Source organism: Microcaecilia unicolor, chromosome 1 (genome assembly GCF_901765095.1).
Source record: "Microcaecilia unicolor chromosome 1, aMicUni1.1, whole genome shotgun sequence".
Taxonomy (NCBI): Eukaryota; Metazoa; Chordata; class Amphibia; order Gymnophiona; family Siphonopidae; genus Microcaecilia; species Microcaecilia unicolor.
Genome location: NC_044031.1, coordinates 456,369,712 through 456,389,159, shown reverse-complemented (window position 1 = coordinate 456,389,159; position 19,448 = coordinate 456,369,712). Strand labels below are relative to the sequence as shown.

General features: G+C 46.7%; 1 protein-coding gene across 1 annotated transcript in view; it reads left to right on the top strand.

Moving 5' to 3' along the window:
- LPIN2 (lipin 2) overlaps positions 1-19,448 on the top strand; it is a 324,810-nt gene that overhangs the window by 85,193 nt on the left and 220,169 nt on the right. The window contains 1 exon segment of the mRNA XM_030213059.1: positions 4,131-4,235. Coding sequence (XP_030068919.1) covers positions 4,131-4,235 — 105 coding nt within the window.

Genomic DNA, 19,448 nt, shown 5'->3' with positions numbered 1-19,448 from the left:
GGAGTCATCAGCATAGAGATGGTAGGAAAAGCCATGGGATGAGATTAATGAACCAAGGGAAGAAGTGTAGATAGAAAGGAGGAGGGGACCAAGAACAGAACCCTGAGGTACGCCGACAGGCAGAGGGATAGAAGTAGAAGAGGATCCACCAGAGTGAACACTAAAGGTGCGGAGGGAGAGGTAGGAAGAGAACCAGGAAAGGACAGAGCCCTGGAATCCAGTTGAGGACAGGGTATCGAGAAGTATGCTGTGATCGACAGTGTGAAAAGCAGCGGAAAGATCAAGAAGAATGAGGATGGAATATTGACCTCTAGATTTAGCCAGTAATAGGTCATTGGAGACTTTTAGTAAGCGCAGTTTCGGTTGAGTGGAGATGGCGAAAACCAGATTGTAGTGGGTCAAGAATAGCATGTGAGGAGAGAAAATCAAGGCAGCGGTGGTGGACAAGCACGCTCAAGTAATTTGGAGAGAAAAGGGAGGAGGGAGATGGGTCGGTAATTAGAGGGACAAGTAAGGTTGAGTGAAGGCTTCTTAAGGAGAGGTGTGACCATGGCATGTTTAAAGGCAGTAGGGACAGTTGCAGTGGAAAGTGAGAGGTTGAGAATGTGACAGATAAAAGGAATAAGAGCAGGTGAGATGGCATTAAGAAGGTGGTGGGAATGGGATCAGAGGAACAGGTGGTACATTTTGAGGAAGAAAGGAGAAGTGTAGTTTCTTCTATAGTAACTTCAGGAAAGGAGGAAAAGGAATGAGGGGAAGGAGAGGGAGGGGAACGGACTAGTGGAGGGGAGAGATGGTGAGGTAGAGAATTCAAGGTTTATCTTTTGAACCTTGTCGTGAAAGAATTCAGCAAGGGTCTGAGGAGATAATGAAGGGGGGGTTGGGGGAGGGGGCACCTTGAGGAGAGAGTTCAATGTGGTGAAGAGAAGTCGAGGGTTAGAGCCAAGAGAGTTGGTCAGTTGGATATAATAATCCTGTTTGGCGCGTAAAAGAGCAGATTGGAAGGGGGTCTGCATGAACTTAAAGTGTAAGAAATCAGCAAGGGCCCGAGATTTCCGCCAGAGGCGTTCGGCGGAGCGGGTACAGGAACATAGGCAGCGGATATTAGAAGTCAGCCAAGGTTGGGGTTTTGTACGCCTTATAGGGCGGGTCATCAAAGGTGCAAGTGTGTCTAAGGCAGAGGATAGAGTATTGTTTTAAGAAGAAACAGCCTCGACAGACGTGGATGGTGCCACAGTAGAGAGGAGGTTTGAAACATGGGAGGATAGAGATGAAGGGTCAATATCGTGAAGATTCCTAGATAAATTAGATAAGAGAGGACGGGACTGGGAGGGAGGAGATTTAAGTGTGAAAGTTAAAAGATGGTGATCAGAGGCAAGGAAACTAGAGGGTGAACAGTTGGAGGAGAAGATGAGATCAAGACAGTGACCATTTTGATGAGTGGGGGAGTTGGAGCATAGTTGGAGATTAAAGGAGGATGTTAAAGCGAGTAACTTGGAAATATAAGAGTTGGAAGGATCATTAGCAGGAATATTAAAGTCACCAAGGATGAGAGAGTGGGAGGAAGGATCATGGAAGAAGGCAAGCCAGGCATCAAAGTCACTGAGAAAGGATGAAAGGGACTTATCAGGGGGACGATAAATGACTGCTATTCGAAGAGGCAGAGGAGAGAAAAGGCGGATAGAGAGAGAGTGAACTTCAAAGGAGGAAAAACAGTGAGATTGAGGTGGAAGAAGGGGTTGAAATCTGGAGGAGAGAGAGAGAAGTAGTCCAACACCGCCCCCACGACCAGCAGGGCGAGGAGTTTGTGAAAAAAAGATAACCGCCATGGCAGAGGGCTGTGACTGAAGCAGAGTCATCAGGGCAGAGCCAGGTTTCTGTTATGGCGAGCAGATGGAGGTGACGCGAGATAAAGAGGTCCTGGATATAGGGGAGTTTGTTACAGATAGAGCTGGCATTCCATAGGGCGCAAGAGAAGGGCAGAGAAGAGGAGGGGAATAGAGAAATAGAGATGAGGTTAGAGAGGTCGCGGTGAGATCTGTAGAGTTGGGATAATAGTTGGTGAGGAGGGCCAGGATTGGGATTGATGTCACCGGCTGAGAGTAAGAGAAGGAGTAAAAGAGAGCGGAGGAGAGTAGGAGAGGTGTGTCCACGAAGGCATCAAATGCGAGAGGTATTTAGGTGGAATGGGGAAGGCAAAATGGAGGGAAGAAAGAGACGGAGATTAAAAGCCAAGAGGGAGGAAGAGGGTAGGAGAGAAGGTGAGGTGATGAAGTCGATGGATGGACAGTGAGTTCCTGTAGCGGAGAGAGGTAGGGGGTGAGGGAAAAGATTAGGAAGGGACAGGGCTAGGAAGAGAATGTGAATAGGGGCCATAAACAACTGAGGTAGCAACTGGGAAGAAGATTAGATGTAAAGAGAAAAATGTCCCGCCACCTAGAGCGGAGGCCCTGAGTGGATCGGAGTGAACCTGGGTGTCACCCCGGAGAAGGCTGTAAGGATATGCAGATGAGCTGCAAGTCCTCCACAGCACCTGAAAGGCAGCCGGTGGTAGAGCTGGGCACCTCTCAGCTGAGGAAAGGCTTACCAGGGGTTAGGCCGAAGTCAGCATTCCTCCCCCTGAGGGTTGCCTGATCCTAGCCAAAAAGCACCTGGAAACTCTCTGCACTTGGAGCGAGGGCCCTGGGAAGATCTGGGTGGACCTGCAGTCACCACGGATACAGCTGTGAGGAAATGCAGAAGGGCTGCAAGTCCTCCACAGCACCTGGTGGGAGTGCTGGGCACCTAGAGCGGAGGCCCTGAGTGGATCGGAGTGGACTTGGGTGTCACCCCGGAGAAGGCTGTAAGGATATGCAGATGAGCTGCAAGTCCTCTACAGCACCTGAAAGGAAGCTGGTGGTAGAGCTGGGCACCTCTCAGCTGAGGAAAGGCTTACCAGGGATTAGGCCGAAGCCAGCATTCCTCCCCCTGAGGGTCGCCTGATCCAGCATTGTTATATACTTACTAGGTTACAGATGGGGCTTAACTTATTTTTGAACATATATGGACTTAACTTCCTTCTTCCATTGCAGGGCAGTGTTGTCCTTTGTTTATTTTCCAAACTCTGCATTACTGTTCCTCTGTTATCCAGTTCTCCAATGCTTTTTATTTACATTTTCCAATTCTGCTCTGTGCTACTCATCAGTAGTGCTTTTGCAGAATTCCTGATTGTCTTGCCCATAGCTACAGGTTTGCGTATGTGATCCTTTACATTTTCTGGGAGCTCTCATTCCTTACCTCACTATTGTACTTTCAACTCTAGATGGCTGGTGACCACAGGTAAATCAATGTTATAGAGGAAACAAGATCTTATTTCTGTTAACTGATGACATCCAGAAATTCCTAAAAATAGAAGATAAGTGTAAGAGAGGAGTAGCCTAGTGGTTAGTGCAGTGGACTTTGATCCTGGGGAACTGAGTTGGATTCTCACTGCAGCTCCTTGTGACTCTGGGCAAGTCACTTAACCCTCCATTGCCCCTGGTACAAAATAAGTACCTGAATATATGTAAACTGCTTTGAATGTAGTTGCAAAAACCTCAGAAAGGCGGAATATCAAGTCCCATTTCCCTTTCCCTAAACTTTAATAACATGAGGCAAATTATTATGCAAAGGATGGCTGAACAATAGAGAAGTACAGGCGAAAACTTTCCATTTTATTTCCACAATATTCATAAAGCCTTTAAAAATGGGAACAATTTCAAGCTTTTTCCATCGTAAGTAGAGTTGTGTTCATATTGATAGAAGTGTGTTTCTTAAGGGCTGTGTATGGACTAATGGTTTATCATTAAAAAGTAAAGAATATATAGTGATTGGAGTCTTTTCTGCGTAAAGCAAATGACCAGTTTTTATTCTCGTATTCTGAGTTTTTATTGTAGTTCCACATGAGATGACATTTCAAAAGACATGGCTACTCATCTGTGATTGAAACTGGCTTTTGTTTCCTTTTCATTCCTTATATTGCCTGCTAGCAAAAACAGTCATTTGTCAGCTAGATTTATTGCTTTTCATTGTAAAAACAAGATCAAACAATAAAACTGAAGCTGTCTGAGAGAGTAAACTGACCACCTTTAATCTGAATTTATTTTCAGCAGAGGACCCTCCAATTCAGCATCAAAGGATGAGGATTATAGAGAGTCCATCTATCATACACAGGATCATTATCCATTATCTGATGGAGACTGGTTCCCCTTGGACAGGTATCATAATTGTCATTGATGTATTTTCTTATTGGTTTATTGATTTGGGTTATCAGTTTATATAGCACCCACTAGATTTATGCAGTGTTGTATGGAGACACATAGGAGATAGTCCCTTCACCTTAGAGCTTAGAGTCTATTAAATACAGATGGATACTCCTTGTGAATTTGGGTGTTATTTCACCAGATATCAATTTAATCCCGTTTTACTAAGCTGTGCTATGACAATAATATGTACTGTTTGCCAATAAGAGCTTAGTGCAGGATTTATTTTACCACAGTGCAGGTTAAATACTGAGCAGTGAAGCAAGCAAACGCGTGCAAAGCAGCTTCTTATAAGAATAAATAACATAGCTTGTGATAAACTTCACAAACTTGAATTTATTCACTGAAAGTTAACAAATCTCAAGAGGTGTTTAACTTTTCTCCTGTGAGAAAAAGTGAGCCAGTGTTCCAGGGAGCAAGGTAAGGAGTGGAGGAGTGGCCTAGTGGTTAGAGCACCAGTCTTGCAATCCAGAGGTGGCCGGTTCAAATCCCGCTGCTGCTCCTTGTGATCTTAGGCAAGTCACTTAACCCTCCATTGCCTCAGGTACAAACTTAGATTGTGAACCCTCCTGGGACAGAAAAATATCCAGTGTACCTGAATGTAACTCACCTTGAGCTACTACTGAAAAAGGTGTGAGCAAAATCTAAATAAATAAACATTAAAATTTAAATAATTGTACCCTTGTTACCTGATCCCTTTAAAAATGAAGATTGTGCACTGTACCAATCCCATTCTGAAATCAGCTCCACTAGTATCCCCCACCATCCCTTTTTGAAATAGTGAGTGCCCCACAGGTACCCCAAAATCAGATTCCTTTGTGAAATGGCAGATGAAATTTAATGTGGACAAGTACAAAGTGATCCACAAGAACAATCCATATTATAGCTACACGATGCTAGGTTCTACTTTGAGTCACCACTCAGGAAGTGGATCATCGGTCATCTTGGATTATATACTGAAATCTTTTCAATGTGCTGTGCAGCCGCTAAATCACTTTAAAAGTGTTAGTTGGTATTAGGGAAGGAAGAAAGAATAAAACTAAAAATGTGATATTCTCAGAGGACAAGCAGGCCTATTTATTCTCACAAGTAGGTGACGCTGACTGCGTCGCCCAGTCTAGGACTTATAACAAGTATAAGTAGAGCTTTGTGGAGCGTGAGACACGCTCCACCGAGCATGTGTGAGTGCCTTCCCACCCACCGCAAGAACACGGGTACATTAGTTCTTTTTCTACTGCGGTGAGGAAAGTGTTTTTTTTTTTTAACTCTCTCTTCACGTCGCTCAGTCCAAAAATCTGCTTTTTGTACCTTCTGGCTGTTTTTTTCCCCATTTGTGCAAGCCCCTATTGTTTTGTTTCTTTATTTTCTTAGTTTCATTTTCCCTGGTTTTGTTTCCTTATTTTTTCCATCGTCACACAGCCGTTTTTAGGCCTTGACTTCAGCCAGGTTCTTCCCCTTTATTTTTCTGGTGTCTTGCTCCTTTTTCAGGCACCATCGCTTTGTTTGATTTAGCTGTGGAAGTTTTTCCGTTCATGTCCACGAAGGTTTCCAGTGGCTTTAAGTGCTGTACCTGGTGCAATCAGACAATCTCTGGGAAAGACACCCATTCTTGGTGTCTTCAGTGTATGGGGCCTGACTGTAGTCTGGCTAACTGTGTACTCTGTCGTTGTATGAAGAAGAGGACCCAGGTTTCCAAAGAGGCTCAGTGCGAGAAGATTTTTGGAGTCAAGTCTTGTTCCTTGACGTCGAGCATTGCACTGGGAACATTGGTAAGCATGGCTGCTGCGAGACCCTTAAACACTGGGAGCAGTGATGCATTGAGTGGGTTTCTACCTGCCTCAAGGCCTCCTGCTTCACTGAGCCCCTGAGACAGTCCACTGTCAGACCCATCCCCTGAGGCGACCTGTGGATTTGATGTCATCCTCGTCTGCACCGAAGAGCCTTGATAATAAGCTTCGGGCTAAGGCCAAGAAACATCATCATCGCTCGCCCTTGACTCATGATGCCGGGAGCTCTAGGGCATCGAGAAGGTGTCGGCCCTCGATAATAGCATCTGGGCCTTGCTCCCTGAGGTTGATGGATGGCCTTTTGTAACGGTGAGCCTCGGCATCTGGGATGCTTGCGCCTACCTTATCTCCCGTTGTGGTTCCACTTGTCCCTCTGCCTTGGGGGTGGCCTCTGACACCGACGCTGCATGTGAGTCCTATGGAATTCCTTCTGAACCCTCCCCTCCACTTGAAAGGAGAGAGTCTCCGGAGAGCCTTTTATTCCCGTCTTTTGTTAAGGAAATGGCTGTTGCCATTCCATTTTCTTTGGAAGTGGAGGACGAGCCCAGGGCTAAGACATAAACAGACATACAATACAAAATCATAAAGAATCTACTTGACACAAACCCAGTAACAACTTCACCCTCAAACTGTCCATCTGCCGACCAGCTGGCCAAATACTTCAATGACAAAATCACCAATCTGTGCAACACAATTCCCCATGATGATTCCAATATTGACACTTCCTTGATGAACTGGACCCCGACTCTGAAGAGATCCCAGCAGATCGCTACTGGACAAATTTCACCCCCCTCAACACTAAGGAAATCTCCTCAGCACTATCCAAACTCTCCAAGTCTCACTGCCACCTGGACCCATGCCCCAATTATCTTATGAAAAATGCCCCAGAACGATTCATCACAGAACTCACCACCCACTTAAATTTCCTACTTCAACAAGGCTCCTTCCCCTCCGAACACTGTAGTATTCTACTTACACCAATACCGAAAAACCCCAAGAAACCAGCGAACGACATCACTAATTATTGACCGGTGGCCTCCATCCCTCTTCTAATCAAACTGATGGAAAATAGAATGACCTCCCAACTTAACGAATTCACTCAAAAGTTCTCCATATTACATGAATCACAATCTGGTTTCCAACCTGCACACAGCACAGAAACAGTACTGCTCACCATGATAACCAGATTCAAACAGGAAATATCAATTGGCAACAAAATACTTCTTCTGCAGTTCGACTTATCCAGTGCATTTGACATGGTAGACCACAATATTCTCACAAAATTACTGGACAAACTAGGGATCGGCGGAAATATTAAATGAATAAAAAGTTTTATCACCACCAGATCATATCAGGTCAAATCAACATCATCAATATTGCCTATGTGGTCATCAAAATGTGGAGTCCCCCAAAGCTCACCTCTATCCCTGATCCTCTTCAACCTCATGATGATTCCTCTGGCTAAATCTGGCCTCAACCCCTTCATCTACGCCGATGACGTCACAATATTCATCCCTTTCCAATCCAACCTTACAGAAATCTTGGAGAAAATAATCACTGCCATGAACATCCTAACATCCTGGGCCAACGCCTTCAAGATGAAACTGAACAAAGAGAAAACTCAATGCCTAATCCTTTCATCACAACACGCCACTCAGCTTCCAACCACCCTGACCACCCCTGACGTTACAATCCCAATATCTGACAATCTAAAATTCCTAGGAATAACATTAGACAACCACCTAACTTTGGAAAAGCCACGACGAAGAAGATGTTCAACATGATGTGGGTACTGAAAAGAGTAAAACCATTCCTCCCGCAGAAAACTTTTCGAAATCTAGTACAATCCACAGTACTCACCCATGCCGACTACTGCAACAGCATCTTCATCGGTTGCCAAGCCCAAATCATTAAAAAACTCCAAACCGCCCAAAACACAGCAGCCAGACTCATTTTTGGCAAATCACGATTTGAAAGTGCAACACCACTACGTGAAAAACTCCACTGGCTCCCTATCAAGGGACGCATAAACTTCAAAGCCCACACAATGATCCACAAAATCCTCCATGGTGAATCTCCAAGCTACATGACCGAATTGATTGACCTACCAGCCAGGAACGGGTCCAAATCTTCTCGAACATATCTCAACCTTCATCTCCCCAATTGCAAAGGCCTCAAATACAAAACCTACTACGCATCCAACTTCTCCGTTATAGGCAGCAAACTCTGGAACGCAATACCTCCACACATCCGAACAACCAATGAACATCTACCCTTCCGGAAGCTGCTGAAAATGCACCTCTTCAAACAAGCCTACCCTAACAACCCAACTTAATTCTTAAAACTAATCCACATCCACATCACTAGCACCGCCCAAATTCCAATCCTCTCCCCCACGTATCATATCGTCCTGTTGTCCTACTCTCTATAACTGGGTTATCTCTGTGATACTTTGTACCATACTTTGTATTATCTCTGTACCATACCTTGTAAGCCGCACTGAACCTGCTATCGAGTGGGAAAGAGCTTGCTATAAATAAATAAATGATCGAGGTTCTGGACTATGAGTTTCCTCCTAGGGAGGCTGTGACTGTCCCTCTCCACGAGGTACTCCAGGAAGTTCTTGTTCGGAATTGGGAGTTTCCTCTGTTGGTCCCAGTGCGGCCGAAGATCGATACCATGTGTTAGATCCACAACACATCTGGGTTTGATAAGCCTCAGTTTCCTCACAATTCCATGGTGGTGGAATTCACCCTCAAAAGAACAGGAGTTCTAGAGACTATGCCTCTGCGCCCCCAGGCAGAGAAGCTAGGACATTGGATTCTTTTGGGAGGAAGTTGTTCCAGGCCTCTATGCTTGTGTGTCATATCCAGTCTTACCAGCTCTTCACGAGCATTTACTTGCGAGACTCTGTATGCAAGATGCTAGACTTAGCTGAGACTCTCTCACCAGAGCAAGCTGAGTCACTTCATCAGTTGGCCAAGCAACAAAAGGCATGTCAAAACGTCTTGGCCAGGGGCACTTACACTTTGTCCAGGATCTCTGCCCAAAGTATAGCAATGCACAGACCTTCTCATAGCAGAGGTTAGTGGATGTCCCACACCGGGGAGATAACCTTTTTTGGAGAAAAGGTTGAGGAGGTCACTGACCAGATCAAAAAGCACACTGATACCATCTCTTCTTCTCTCCCACCGGGTGCTTTCTGAATCAGCCTCCTCAGCTAGGAGGTCTTTTGGCAACTTGAGGAGGAGTCCCTATGAGGCGTAGGTACACCACCTCTTCTCACCAGCCTGTTCAGGCTCAGCCTCAGCATGTTTGTTCTCATTAGCATGTGCCCAAGGCTCCTTCTGCTCTCCAGTCAAAACAGGGGACGAGCTTTTGATTGGCTCCCGCTGAGCATAGCCGCAATACCAGTATCCGTCCCGGACAAATCGCCAGTCGGAGGGAGGCTGAAGTTTTTTTTCACGAAAGGTGGCCTCTGATCGGTGGGTTCTCCACATAGTCTGTCTCTGATACGCCCTCAATTGGTATCAGAAACCTCCAAATTGCCCACCAAGAGCTCATTCCGTAGCTCCTCAGCACAAACAGGTACTTGCATAGGAACTCAGCCCTTCTGAAGGCTCCTAGGTCGAGCCCGTTCACCAGGGGAAGAAGGGCGGGAATTCTATTCCAGGTACTTCCTTGTGCAGAAGAAAACAGGTGGGGGGTGCGTCCCATCCTAGACCTAAGGGCCCTGAACAAATTCCTGGTCAAAGGAAAGTTCAGAATGGTTTCCCTGGGCACCCTTCTCCCCATGATTCAGGAAAACGATTGGCTATGCTTTCTGGTCTTGAAGGATGCATATACCCGCATTCTGATATTTCAGTACCGCGTGTTGCCCTTTGGCCACGCATTAGCTCCCAGGTTCTTCACAAAATGTCTAGTGGTAGATGCAGCATCACTACGCAGACTGGGAGTCCATGTGTTCCCTTATCTTGATGTTTGGCTGATGAAGAACACATCGGAGGAGGGTGCTCAGGAGTCCATACAGAGGACTATTCGGGTGTTTGAGCTACTAGGGTTCATTTTAAACTCCCCAAGTCCCACCTTTATCCTGCCAAACAATTGGAATTCATAGGAGCCCTGCTCAGTACTCAGAGGGTTCATGCTTACCTTCCAGGGTTGAGATAGACATTTTAGTTGCACTGACTTCCAAGGTTCGAGCCTCTCACTACTTACTACTTAACATTTCTTAAGCGCTACTGGAGTTACGCAGCGCTGTACAATTTAACATAGAGGGACGGTCTCTGCTCAAAGAGTCATGGCTCGGCAGATGTTGATGTGGTTGGGCCACATGGCGTCCATAGTGCATGTATGGACGGGGAGATGGATCTTGGGGTGATAGTATCTGAGGATCTGAAGGCGACTAAACAGTGTGACAAGGCTGTGGCCATAGCTAGAAGGTTGCTAGGCTGTATAGAGAGAGGTGTGACCAGCATAAGAAAAGAGGTTTTAATGCCCCTGTATAAGTCATTGGTGAGGCCCCACCTGGAGTATTGTGTTCACTTTTGGAGGCCGTATCTTGCTAAGGATGTAAAAAGAATTGAAGCTGTGCAAAGAAAAGCTACAAGAATGGTATGGGATTTGCGCTACAAGACGTATTAGGAGAGACTTGCGGACCTGAACATGTATACCCTGGAGGAAAGGAGAAACAGGGGTGATATGATACAGACGTTCAAATATTTGAAAGGTATTAATCTGCAAACGAACCTTTTCCGTAGATGGGAAGATGGTAGAACTAGAGGACATGAAATGAGATTGAAGGAGGGCAGACTCAAGAAAAATGTCAGGAAGTATGTTTTCACGGAGAGAGTGGTGGATACTTGGAATGCCCTCCCGCGAGAGGTGGTGGAGATGAAAACAGTAACGGAATTCAAAAATGCGTGGGATAAGCATAAAGGAATCGTGTTCAGAAGGAATGGATCCTCAGACGCTTAGCGGAGATTGAGTGGCAGAGCCAGTGGTGGGAGGCGGGGCTAGTGCTGGGCAGACTTGTACGGTCTGTGCCCTGAAAATGGCAGATACAAATCAAGGTCAGATATACACAAAAAGTAGCACATATGAGTTTATCTTGTTGGGCAGACTAGATGGACCCTGCAGGTCTTTTTCTGCCATCATCTACTATGTTACTATGTCATACCCATGACATATTTTCACCTGAGATCATCCCAGTGGACCCTGGCTTCTCAATGGTATCAAACCATGGGTAGTCTGGAAGATGTCATTCAAGTGTTCGTGGAGCTTGTTCGCTCACTTCACTTGTGGACCATTCAATCCAGTTTGATTATGGGACTTCCATTCCATATTCCTCAGTTGCAAAATGTGCTAATGACACTATCCTGCTTATAATCGAAAGAGAAAAACGCCTATATTTCGACCCAAATTGGGAGATAGACGTTTATCTCACAAAAACGAATAAATCGGTATAATCGAATGCCGATTTTAGACATTTTCAACTGCACTCCGTGGCGGATGTGGACGAAGTTGACAGGGGTGTGTCGGAGGCGTGGTGAAGGCGGGACTGGGGCGTGGTTATCGGCAGAGGAGAGATGGGCGTCCTCGGCCGATAATCGAAAAAAGAAAAGCGTTTTTAACGAGAATTTAGGGCAGTTTTGCTGGACCCTTTTTTTTCACGAGTAAGTCCCAAAAAATTGCCCTAAATGACCAGATGACTACTACAGGGAATCGGGGATCACCTCCCCTGACTCCCCCAGTGGTCACTATCCCCCTCCCACCAAAAAAAAAGAAGTTTAAAAACTTTTTTTTCCAGCCTGTATGCGAGCCTCAATGTGATACCCAGCTCCATCACAGCAGTATGCCGGTCACTGGAACAGTTGTTAGTGGGTGCAGTGGACTTCAGGCAGGTGGACCCAGACCCATCCCCCCCCCCCTACCTGTTACACTTGTGGTGCGTAATACTGAGCCCTCCAAACCCCCCCCCAAAACCCACTGTACCCACATGTAGGTGCCCCCCCCTTCACCCCATAGGGCTATGGTAATGGTGTAGACTTGTGGGCAGTGGGTTTTGGGGGAGATTTGGGGGGGGCTCAGTACACAAGGGAAAGCTGCTATGCCATTGGGAGCTCGTTTACGGTTTTTCTTTGATTTGTAAAAGTGCCCCCTAAGGTGCCCGGTTGGTGTCCTGGCATGTGAGGGGGACCAGTGCACTACGACTCCTGGCCCCTCCCACAAACAAATGCCTTGGATGTATTCGTTTTTGAGCTGGGCGCTTTCGGTTTCCACTATCGCTGAAAAACAAAAGCGCCCAGCTCAAAAACGAACACATCCAAGGCATTTGCCCCGCACAACCCTTATTTTCGGGAAAAAATATGAACGTCCATTTTTGTTTCGAAAATACGGTTTGTCCCGCCCCTTCACGTACCCGTTATCGGAGATAAACGTCCATTGAGATAGGCGTTTTCGTTCGATTATGCCCCTCCATGCCTCCCTCCTGGGCTGGGAAGCTCATGTAGGTCGGCTCCCCATTCTCAAGGTGTTTGGTCCACCCGGAAACGAACTTTCAGATAAACCTCTGTCGCGTTCTCGAGGACCTTGGCATTCTGTCAGGCTTCTTCCCCGGGAACCCTGGGTACGTGAGTCCTTGGACCACGGCCGAGGAGCGGCAGTGGCAGGCAAGATCACCTTCGGAGCAGAGAAGAGACAAGGCTGGACTGGAACCCCGGACTGGAGTCCTGCACTGGAACACACTCGGGACTGGAACGCACCGGACCGGAACACACTGGAGGAGGCTTCACCTACACTTAGCTGCCTTTCCCCGAGGGTTGAGCCCTCAGGTTCGAGCAGCCGGTAGGGCTTACAGGAAAACCAGAACTGGAACCAGCAACAGGAACAACTGTAGTCAGGATCCAGCAGTGCTCCCAGGTACCTAGGCTAATGTGAGACAGGCAGGCAGGGAATGTCCGGGTTCTGGCAAAAGTCCGAGACAGGTGGCTGGCAGAGAAGATCTGAGTACAGGCAATAGGCAGAGACAGGTGGCTGGCAGAGAATAACTGAGTATAGGCAATAGGCAGAGACAGGCGTGGTCAGGTTCAAAGCAGGAGTCTCTGGGCAGGCGGCTGGCAGAGCAGTAGATAGGTACAGGCAAGGGTCAGAACCAATAGCAAGACTAGGGCTGGAGCTCCAGTAACAAGGAGAACTGGCAAAGGACAAGACTAGGGCTGAAGCTCCAGAAACCAAGGAAACCCCACCGGGGAAAACCAGAGGCTAAACTCAGGAGACCTAGAAGCTGTACACAAGCTAACAAGCAGAGCAGTTCCCAGGCTAACTAGGCAAACACTAGGAACTCACACAGAGCAAACACAGAAGAACTAGTAAGCTGTACACAGGCTACCAAGCAAGGCTGTGCCCAAGCTAACTAGTCAAACACTAGGCAATCACACAGAACTGTACAAGATAGCAGTGCACAGAGCACTCTAGCATACCAGGGACCTTATACGATGCAAAGGCTGTAGTCTCTAAGTGCTGCTTAAAGCCCTTCAACACCAGAGGCGCAGCTGCAGTAATCTCTAAGTAACTACGGAGGCTGTTCAGGCACAAACCACAGAGCAGACAGAAAGCACAGTGAGACACAGAGAGGCTTCCCACACCCAGGTGTAGTGTAGTGGAGCAATTAGAGTCATGCTGGAAGCAGCCAGCACACACAGAGAGAAAGAGCTAACCCAGGCAACACCCACAGATGCAGTATAGTGAGGCAATTAGTGTCATGCTGCTGGATGCAGCCAGCACAGAGAGCCAGAGCTAGCTCAGAAAGGACAGACAGAAGAAACAGGAGCCAGCTAGGAAGCTGACCCCCAGGAACAAGGTAAGTCTGAGGGTGGTCACGGCCACAGACGTGACAACCTCCTGGAGCTTTGGGCACTCTAGAATGCTCTAAATGCTTTCAAAGATTGGCTGTCTCACCAAATTGTCCTCATTCAAACAGTTAATCAGGTTGCCATGTATTACACCAACAAGCAGGGGGGCACCGGATCACGCCCTCTGTGTCAGGAGGCCATCCGTATATGGCATTAGGCTTGCCAACATGGCACTACCTGCGAGCCACTTATCTGGCGAACAAAAACATAGTAACATATAGTAACATAGTAGATGACGGCAGAGAAAGACCTGTACAGTCCATCCAGTCTGCCCAACAAGATAAACTCGTATGTGCTACTTTATGTGTATACCTGACCTTGATTTGTATCTAAACAGACAAAAAAGAGCTATTTAGGATATCTGGGTATGGAGATAAAACTAGCTATAAATGATATCCATACAAGCCTGATGTATACATATGATTTTAAGTGGAGGAAAAACCTCAAATGTTAAAGAAACACTCCGTCGTTGATTACATCAACATAAGGGAGGTCCTTTCAATCATCTCTGGCAAAAACCTCCTTGTTCAAAAGTATGGCTGTTCTGCTCAAATACTTATGAAACCGTGTACATTTCACTAATCGGTTATCAATGCACTTATCTTTTAAACTTTACAGTCAATTGGACACCTCCCATGGCCCAACTTCGGCCCAAGTTTCGAATTCTGCCTCAGGGTCCGTGGTGTCTGACTGAAAAGATCTGCAAGAGAAAAACAATTATTTTCACATCAGCATATTTCTTCTCAAAACACAACCTCACAGAACAGCCATACCTTTGAACAAGGAGGTTTTTGCCCGTGATATTTAAAGGACCTCCCTTATGTTGATGTAATCAACGACAGAGTGTTCCTTTAACATTTGAGGTTTTTCCTCCACTTAAAATCATACGTATACATCAGGCTTGTATGGATATCATTTATAGCTTGATTTGTATCTGCCATTTTCAGGGCACAGACCGTAGAAGTCTGCCCACCACTAGCCCCGCCTCCCACCAACGGCTCTGCCACCCAATCTCGGCTAAGCTTCTGAGGATCCATTCCTTCTGAACAGGATTCCTTTATGGTTATCCCACGCATTTTTGAATTCTGTTACTGTTTTCATCTCCACCACCTCCCGCGGGAGGGCATTCCAAGTATCCACCACTCTCTCCGTGAAAACATACTTCCTGTCATTTTTCTTGAGTCTGACCCCCTTCAATCTCATTTCATGTCCTCTAGTTCTACCACCTTCCCATCTACGGAAAAGGTTCGTTTGCAGATTAATACCTTTCAAATATTTGAACGTCTGTATCATATCACACGTGGGTGTTTGTCTACAGACCTCCGACACAATTGGATGATCTAGATAAAGATCTGGTCACAGATATCCTTAAGTTGGGAAAGGAGAGAGGTGCTGTTGCTGGGAGACTTCAATCTGCCGGATGTAGATTGGAAAGTTTCGTCTGCGGAATCGGAAAGAAGTAGAGAGATCGTGGATGCTTTTCAAAGTGCTCTGCTCAGACAAATGGTGACGGAACCCACAAGGGAGGGAGCCACACTGGATCTGGTGCTCACAAATGGGGATAGTGTGTCAAATGTCCAAGTGGGTGCCCACCTGGGCAGCAGTGACCATCAAACGGTTTGGTTTGATATGACGGCTAAAGTGGAGGGCGGCCACTCAAAAATCAAAGTCCTGGATTTCAAGCATGCTGACTTTAGTAAAATGGGGGAATACCTGAGGAAGGAGCTGATGGGATGGGAGGATGAACGAGAAGTGGAAAGCGCTTGTGGAAGAACAAATGGCTAGAAATGTAAGGAGGGGTGACAAAAATTTCTTAAGGTATAGTAGTGAAAGGAGGAAGACTAAAAAGGGACTTGTGAGACTGAAAGATGCTGCGAACCGTTATGTAGACAATGATGAAGAAAAAGCAAATTTGCTAAATAGATACTTTTGTTCTGTTTTCACAGAAGAAAATCCAGGGACAGGACCGCGATGGACTGGCAAAAATACATGTGAGAATGGAGTGGATATAGCACCGTTCACGGAAGAGAGTGTGTATGAACAACTTAAAAATCTAAAGGTGGACAAAACAGTGGGACCGGACGGGAGGGAGCTCAGAGAGGTTCTGGCGGGTCCTCTTAAAAGATTTGTTTAATAAATCCTTGGAGATGGGACAGGTTCCGTGGGATTGGAGAACAGCGGAGGTGGTCCCTCTTCACAAAAGTGGTGATAGGGAAGAAGCCGGAAACTACAGGCCGGTAAGCCTCACTTCGATTATTGGAAAAGTAATGGAAGTGATGCTGAAGGAAAGGATAGTGAATGTCCTAGAAGCAAATAAGTTGCAAGATCCAAGACGACATGGTTTCACCAAAGGGAAATCATGCCAAACGAATCTCATTGAATTCTTTGACTGGGTGACCGGAGAATTAAATCAAGGACGTGCTATTGACGTAATCTACTTAGATTTCAGCAAAGCTTTTGACATGGTTCCCCACAGGAGGCTCTTGAATAAACTAGACAGGCTAAAGATAGGACCCGAAGTGGTGAACTGGATTAGGAACTGGTTGACGGGCAGATGCCAGAGGGTGGTGGTAAATGGAGTTTGCTCGGAGGAGGGAAAGGTGAGTAGTGGAGTGCCTCAGGGATCGGTGCTGGGGCCGATTCTATTCAATATATTTGTGAGTGACATTGCCGAAGGGTTAGAAGGTAAAGTTTGCCTTTTTGCGGATGACACCAAGATTTGCAACATGAAAAAAGATCTGCGGAAGCTAGAAAAATGGTCTAATGTTTGGCAATTAAAATTCAATGCGAAGAAATGCAAAGTGATGCATTTAGGGAGTAGAAATCCAAGGGAGACGTATGTGTTAGGCGGAGAGAGTCTGATTAGGTACGGACGGGGAGAGAGGGATCTTGGGGTGATAGTATGAGGACCTGAAGGCGACAAAACTGTGTGACAAAGCGGTGGCCGTAGCTAGAAGATTGCTAGGCTAATAGAGAGAGGTGTGACAAGCAGAAGAGGTCTTAATACCCCTGTATAAGACGTTGGTGAGGCCCCACCTGGAGTATTGTGTTCAGTTTTGGAGGCCGTATCTTGCGAAAGATGTTAAAAAAAAAAAAAAAAAATGGAAGCGGTGCAAAGAAAAGCTACTAGAATGGTATGGGATTTGCGTTCCAAGACGTATGAGGAGAGACTTGTTGACCTGAACATGTATACCCTGGAGGAAAGGAGAAAGGGGTGATATGATACAGACGTTCAAATATTTGAAAGGTATTAATCCGCAAACGAACCTTTTCCGGAGAGGGGAAGGCGGTAGAACTAGAGGACATGAAATGAGATTGAAGGGGGGCAGACTCAAGAAAAATGTCAGGAAGTATTTCTTCACAGAGAGAGTGGTGGATGCTTGGAATGCCCTCCCGCGGAAGGTGGTGGAAATGAAAACGGTAACTGAATTCAAACATGCGTGGGATAAACATAAAGGAATCCTGTGCAGAAGGAATGGATCCTCAGGAGCTTAGCTGAGATTGGGTGGCAGAGCCAGTGATGGGAGGCAGGGCTGGTGGTTGGGAGGCGGGGATAGTGCTTGGCAGACTTATACGGTCTGTGCCAGGGCTGGTGGTTGGGCAGACTTATACAGTCTGTGCCAGGGCTGGTGGTTGGGAGGCGGGGATAATGCTGGGCAGACTTATACGGTCTGTACCAGAGCTGGTGGTGGGAGGCGGGGATAGTGCTGGGTAGACTTATACGGTCTGTACCAGAGCTGGAGGTGGGAGGTGTGGTTGGGAGGTGGGGGGATAGTGCTGGGCAGACTTATACGGTCTGTGCCCTGAAGAGGACAGGTACAAATCAAGGTAGGGTATACACAAAAAGTAGTACATATGAGTTTATCTTATTGGGCAGACTGGATGGACCGTGCAGGTCTTTTTCTGCCATCATCTACTATGTTACTATTTCTCCTTTCCTCCAGGGTATACATGTTCAGGTCAACAATTCTCTCCTCATACGTCTTGTAACGCAAATTCCATACCATTTTTGTAGCTTTTCTTTGCACCGCTTCAATTATTTTTACATCCTTAGCAAGATACGGCCTCCAAAACTGAACACAATACTCCAGGTGGGGCCTCACCAACGACTTATACAGGGGCATCAACTCCTCCTTTTTTCTGCTGGTCACACATCTCTCTGTACAGCCTAGCAACCTTCTAGCTACAGCCACAGCCTTGTCACACTGTTTCGTCACCTTCAGATCCTCATATACTATCACCCCAAGATCCCACTCCCCGTCTGTACATATCAGACTCTCACCGCCTAACACATACGTCTCCTGTGGATTTCTACTCCCTAAGTGCATCACTTTGCATTGAATTTTAATTGCCAAACCTTAGACCATTCTTCTAGCTTCTGCAGATCCTTTTTCATGTTTTCCACTCCCTCCTGGATGTCCACTCTGTTACAAATCTTAGTATCATCCGCAAAAAGGCAAACTTTACCTTCTAACCCTTCGGCAATGTCACTCACAAATATATTGAATAGAATCGGCCCCAGGATTATATTTCGCCAAGGCATCAAACCTTTTAGGGAAAAGAAATCTCTGAATCTGAAAACCATGGTAACTTCCTTTCTATGAAATTGCACTTATGTAGGTTGACACATGGTGGGTCATATGTTAATTTCAAGACTGATCTTTTGTCTATTGTAATTCTAAATTTGTTTCCCCTTAGCTCCTTTTTCTATCTCCTAATTCAGTTAGTGTGATGATTTTAATCTCAACCTCATCAACAGTGTTGATTTTCTACACTCATGCCTGGCCACTAATCTGGAAGCTTTTGTCAGAGACTGTGAGCCTTTTTGAACGTAATTCCTTTTCCCCGCTGCAGCGGACCTGAGGGACCAGGTTCAATTCCCTCTTCAGTTCTTTGTGACTTTGGGCAAGTCACTTAGCCCTTCATTGTCCCAGGTATAATCTCCTATAATAAAACGAACCCTCAACGTTCTGAAGCCCTCTGACGTCACTTCCTGAAGGGTTCGTGGTGGTGAAGCCCATGTCTCTCTGCCCCGCCCTCACGTCAAAACGTGATGACGTCGAGGGCGGGTAATCGAGCGTGTTTCCCTACTCCTCCACCTGCCTGGGAATCAGCTGTCACTGCGCAGCTCCTTGCCACTTTGGAGCAAGTGGCAGGGAGTGGCGCAACAACCCCCCCCCCCCCCCCCCCCGCTCAGCGCATCAACAACCCCCCCCCCCCAACATCACACCCCCCTCACACCACCCGAAGCACATTCACACACCCACCCCCACCCACACACATGTCCCTCCCTCCCACTTCAAGGCCCGTCACGCCCCTCCCACTGCGTTGCAGACTACCCCCTCCCTCACATTGAACCCCCCCGCGTTAATGACCCCTGCACCCCTCTACCGCGACCCTGTGGACACCACCCTTTCCTCTGAAATACCTCCCCTGAAACCGTTGCGTACCTCTGCGGACGCATCTGA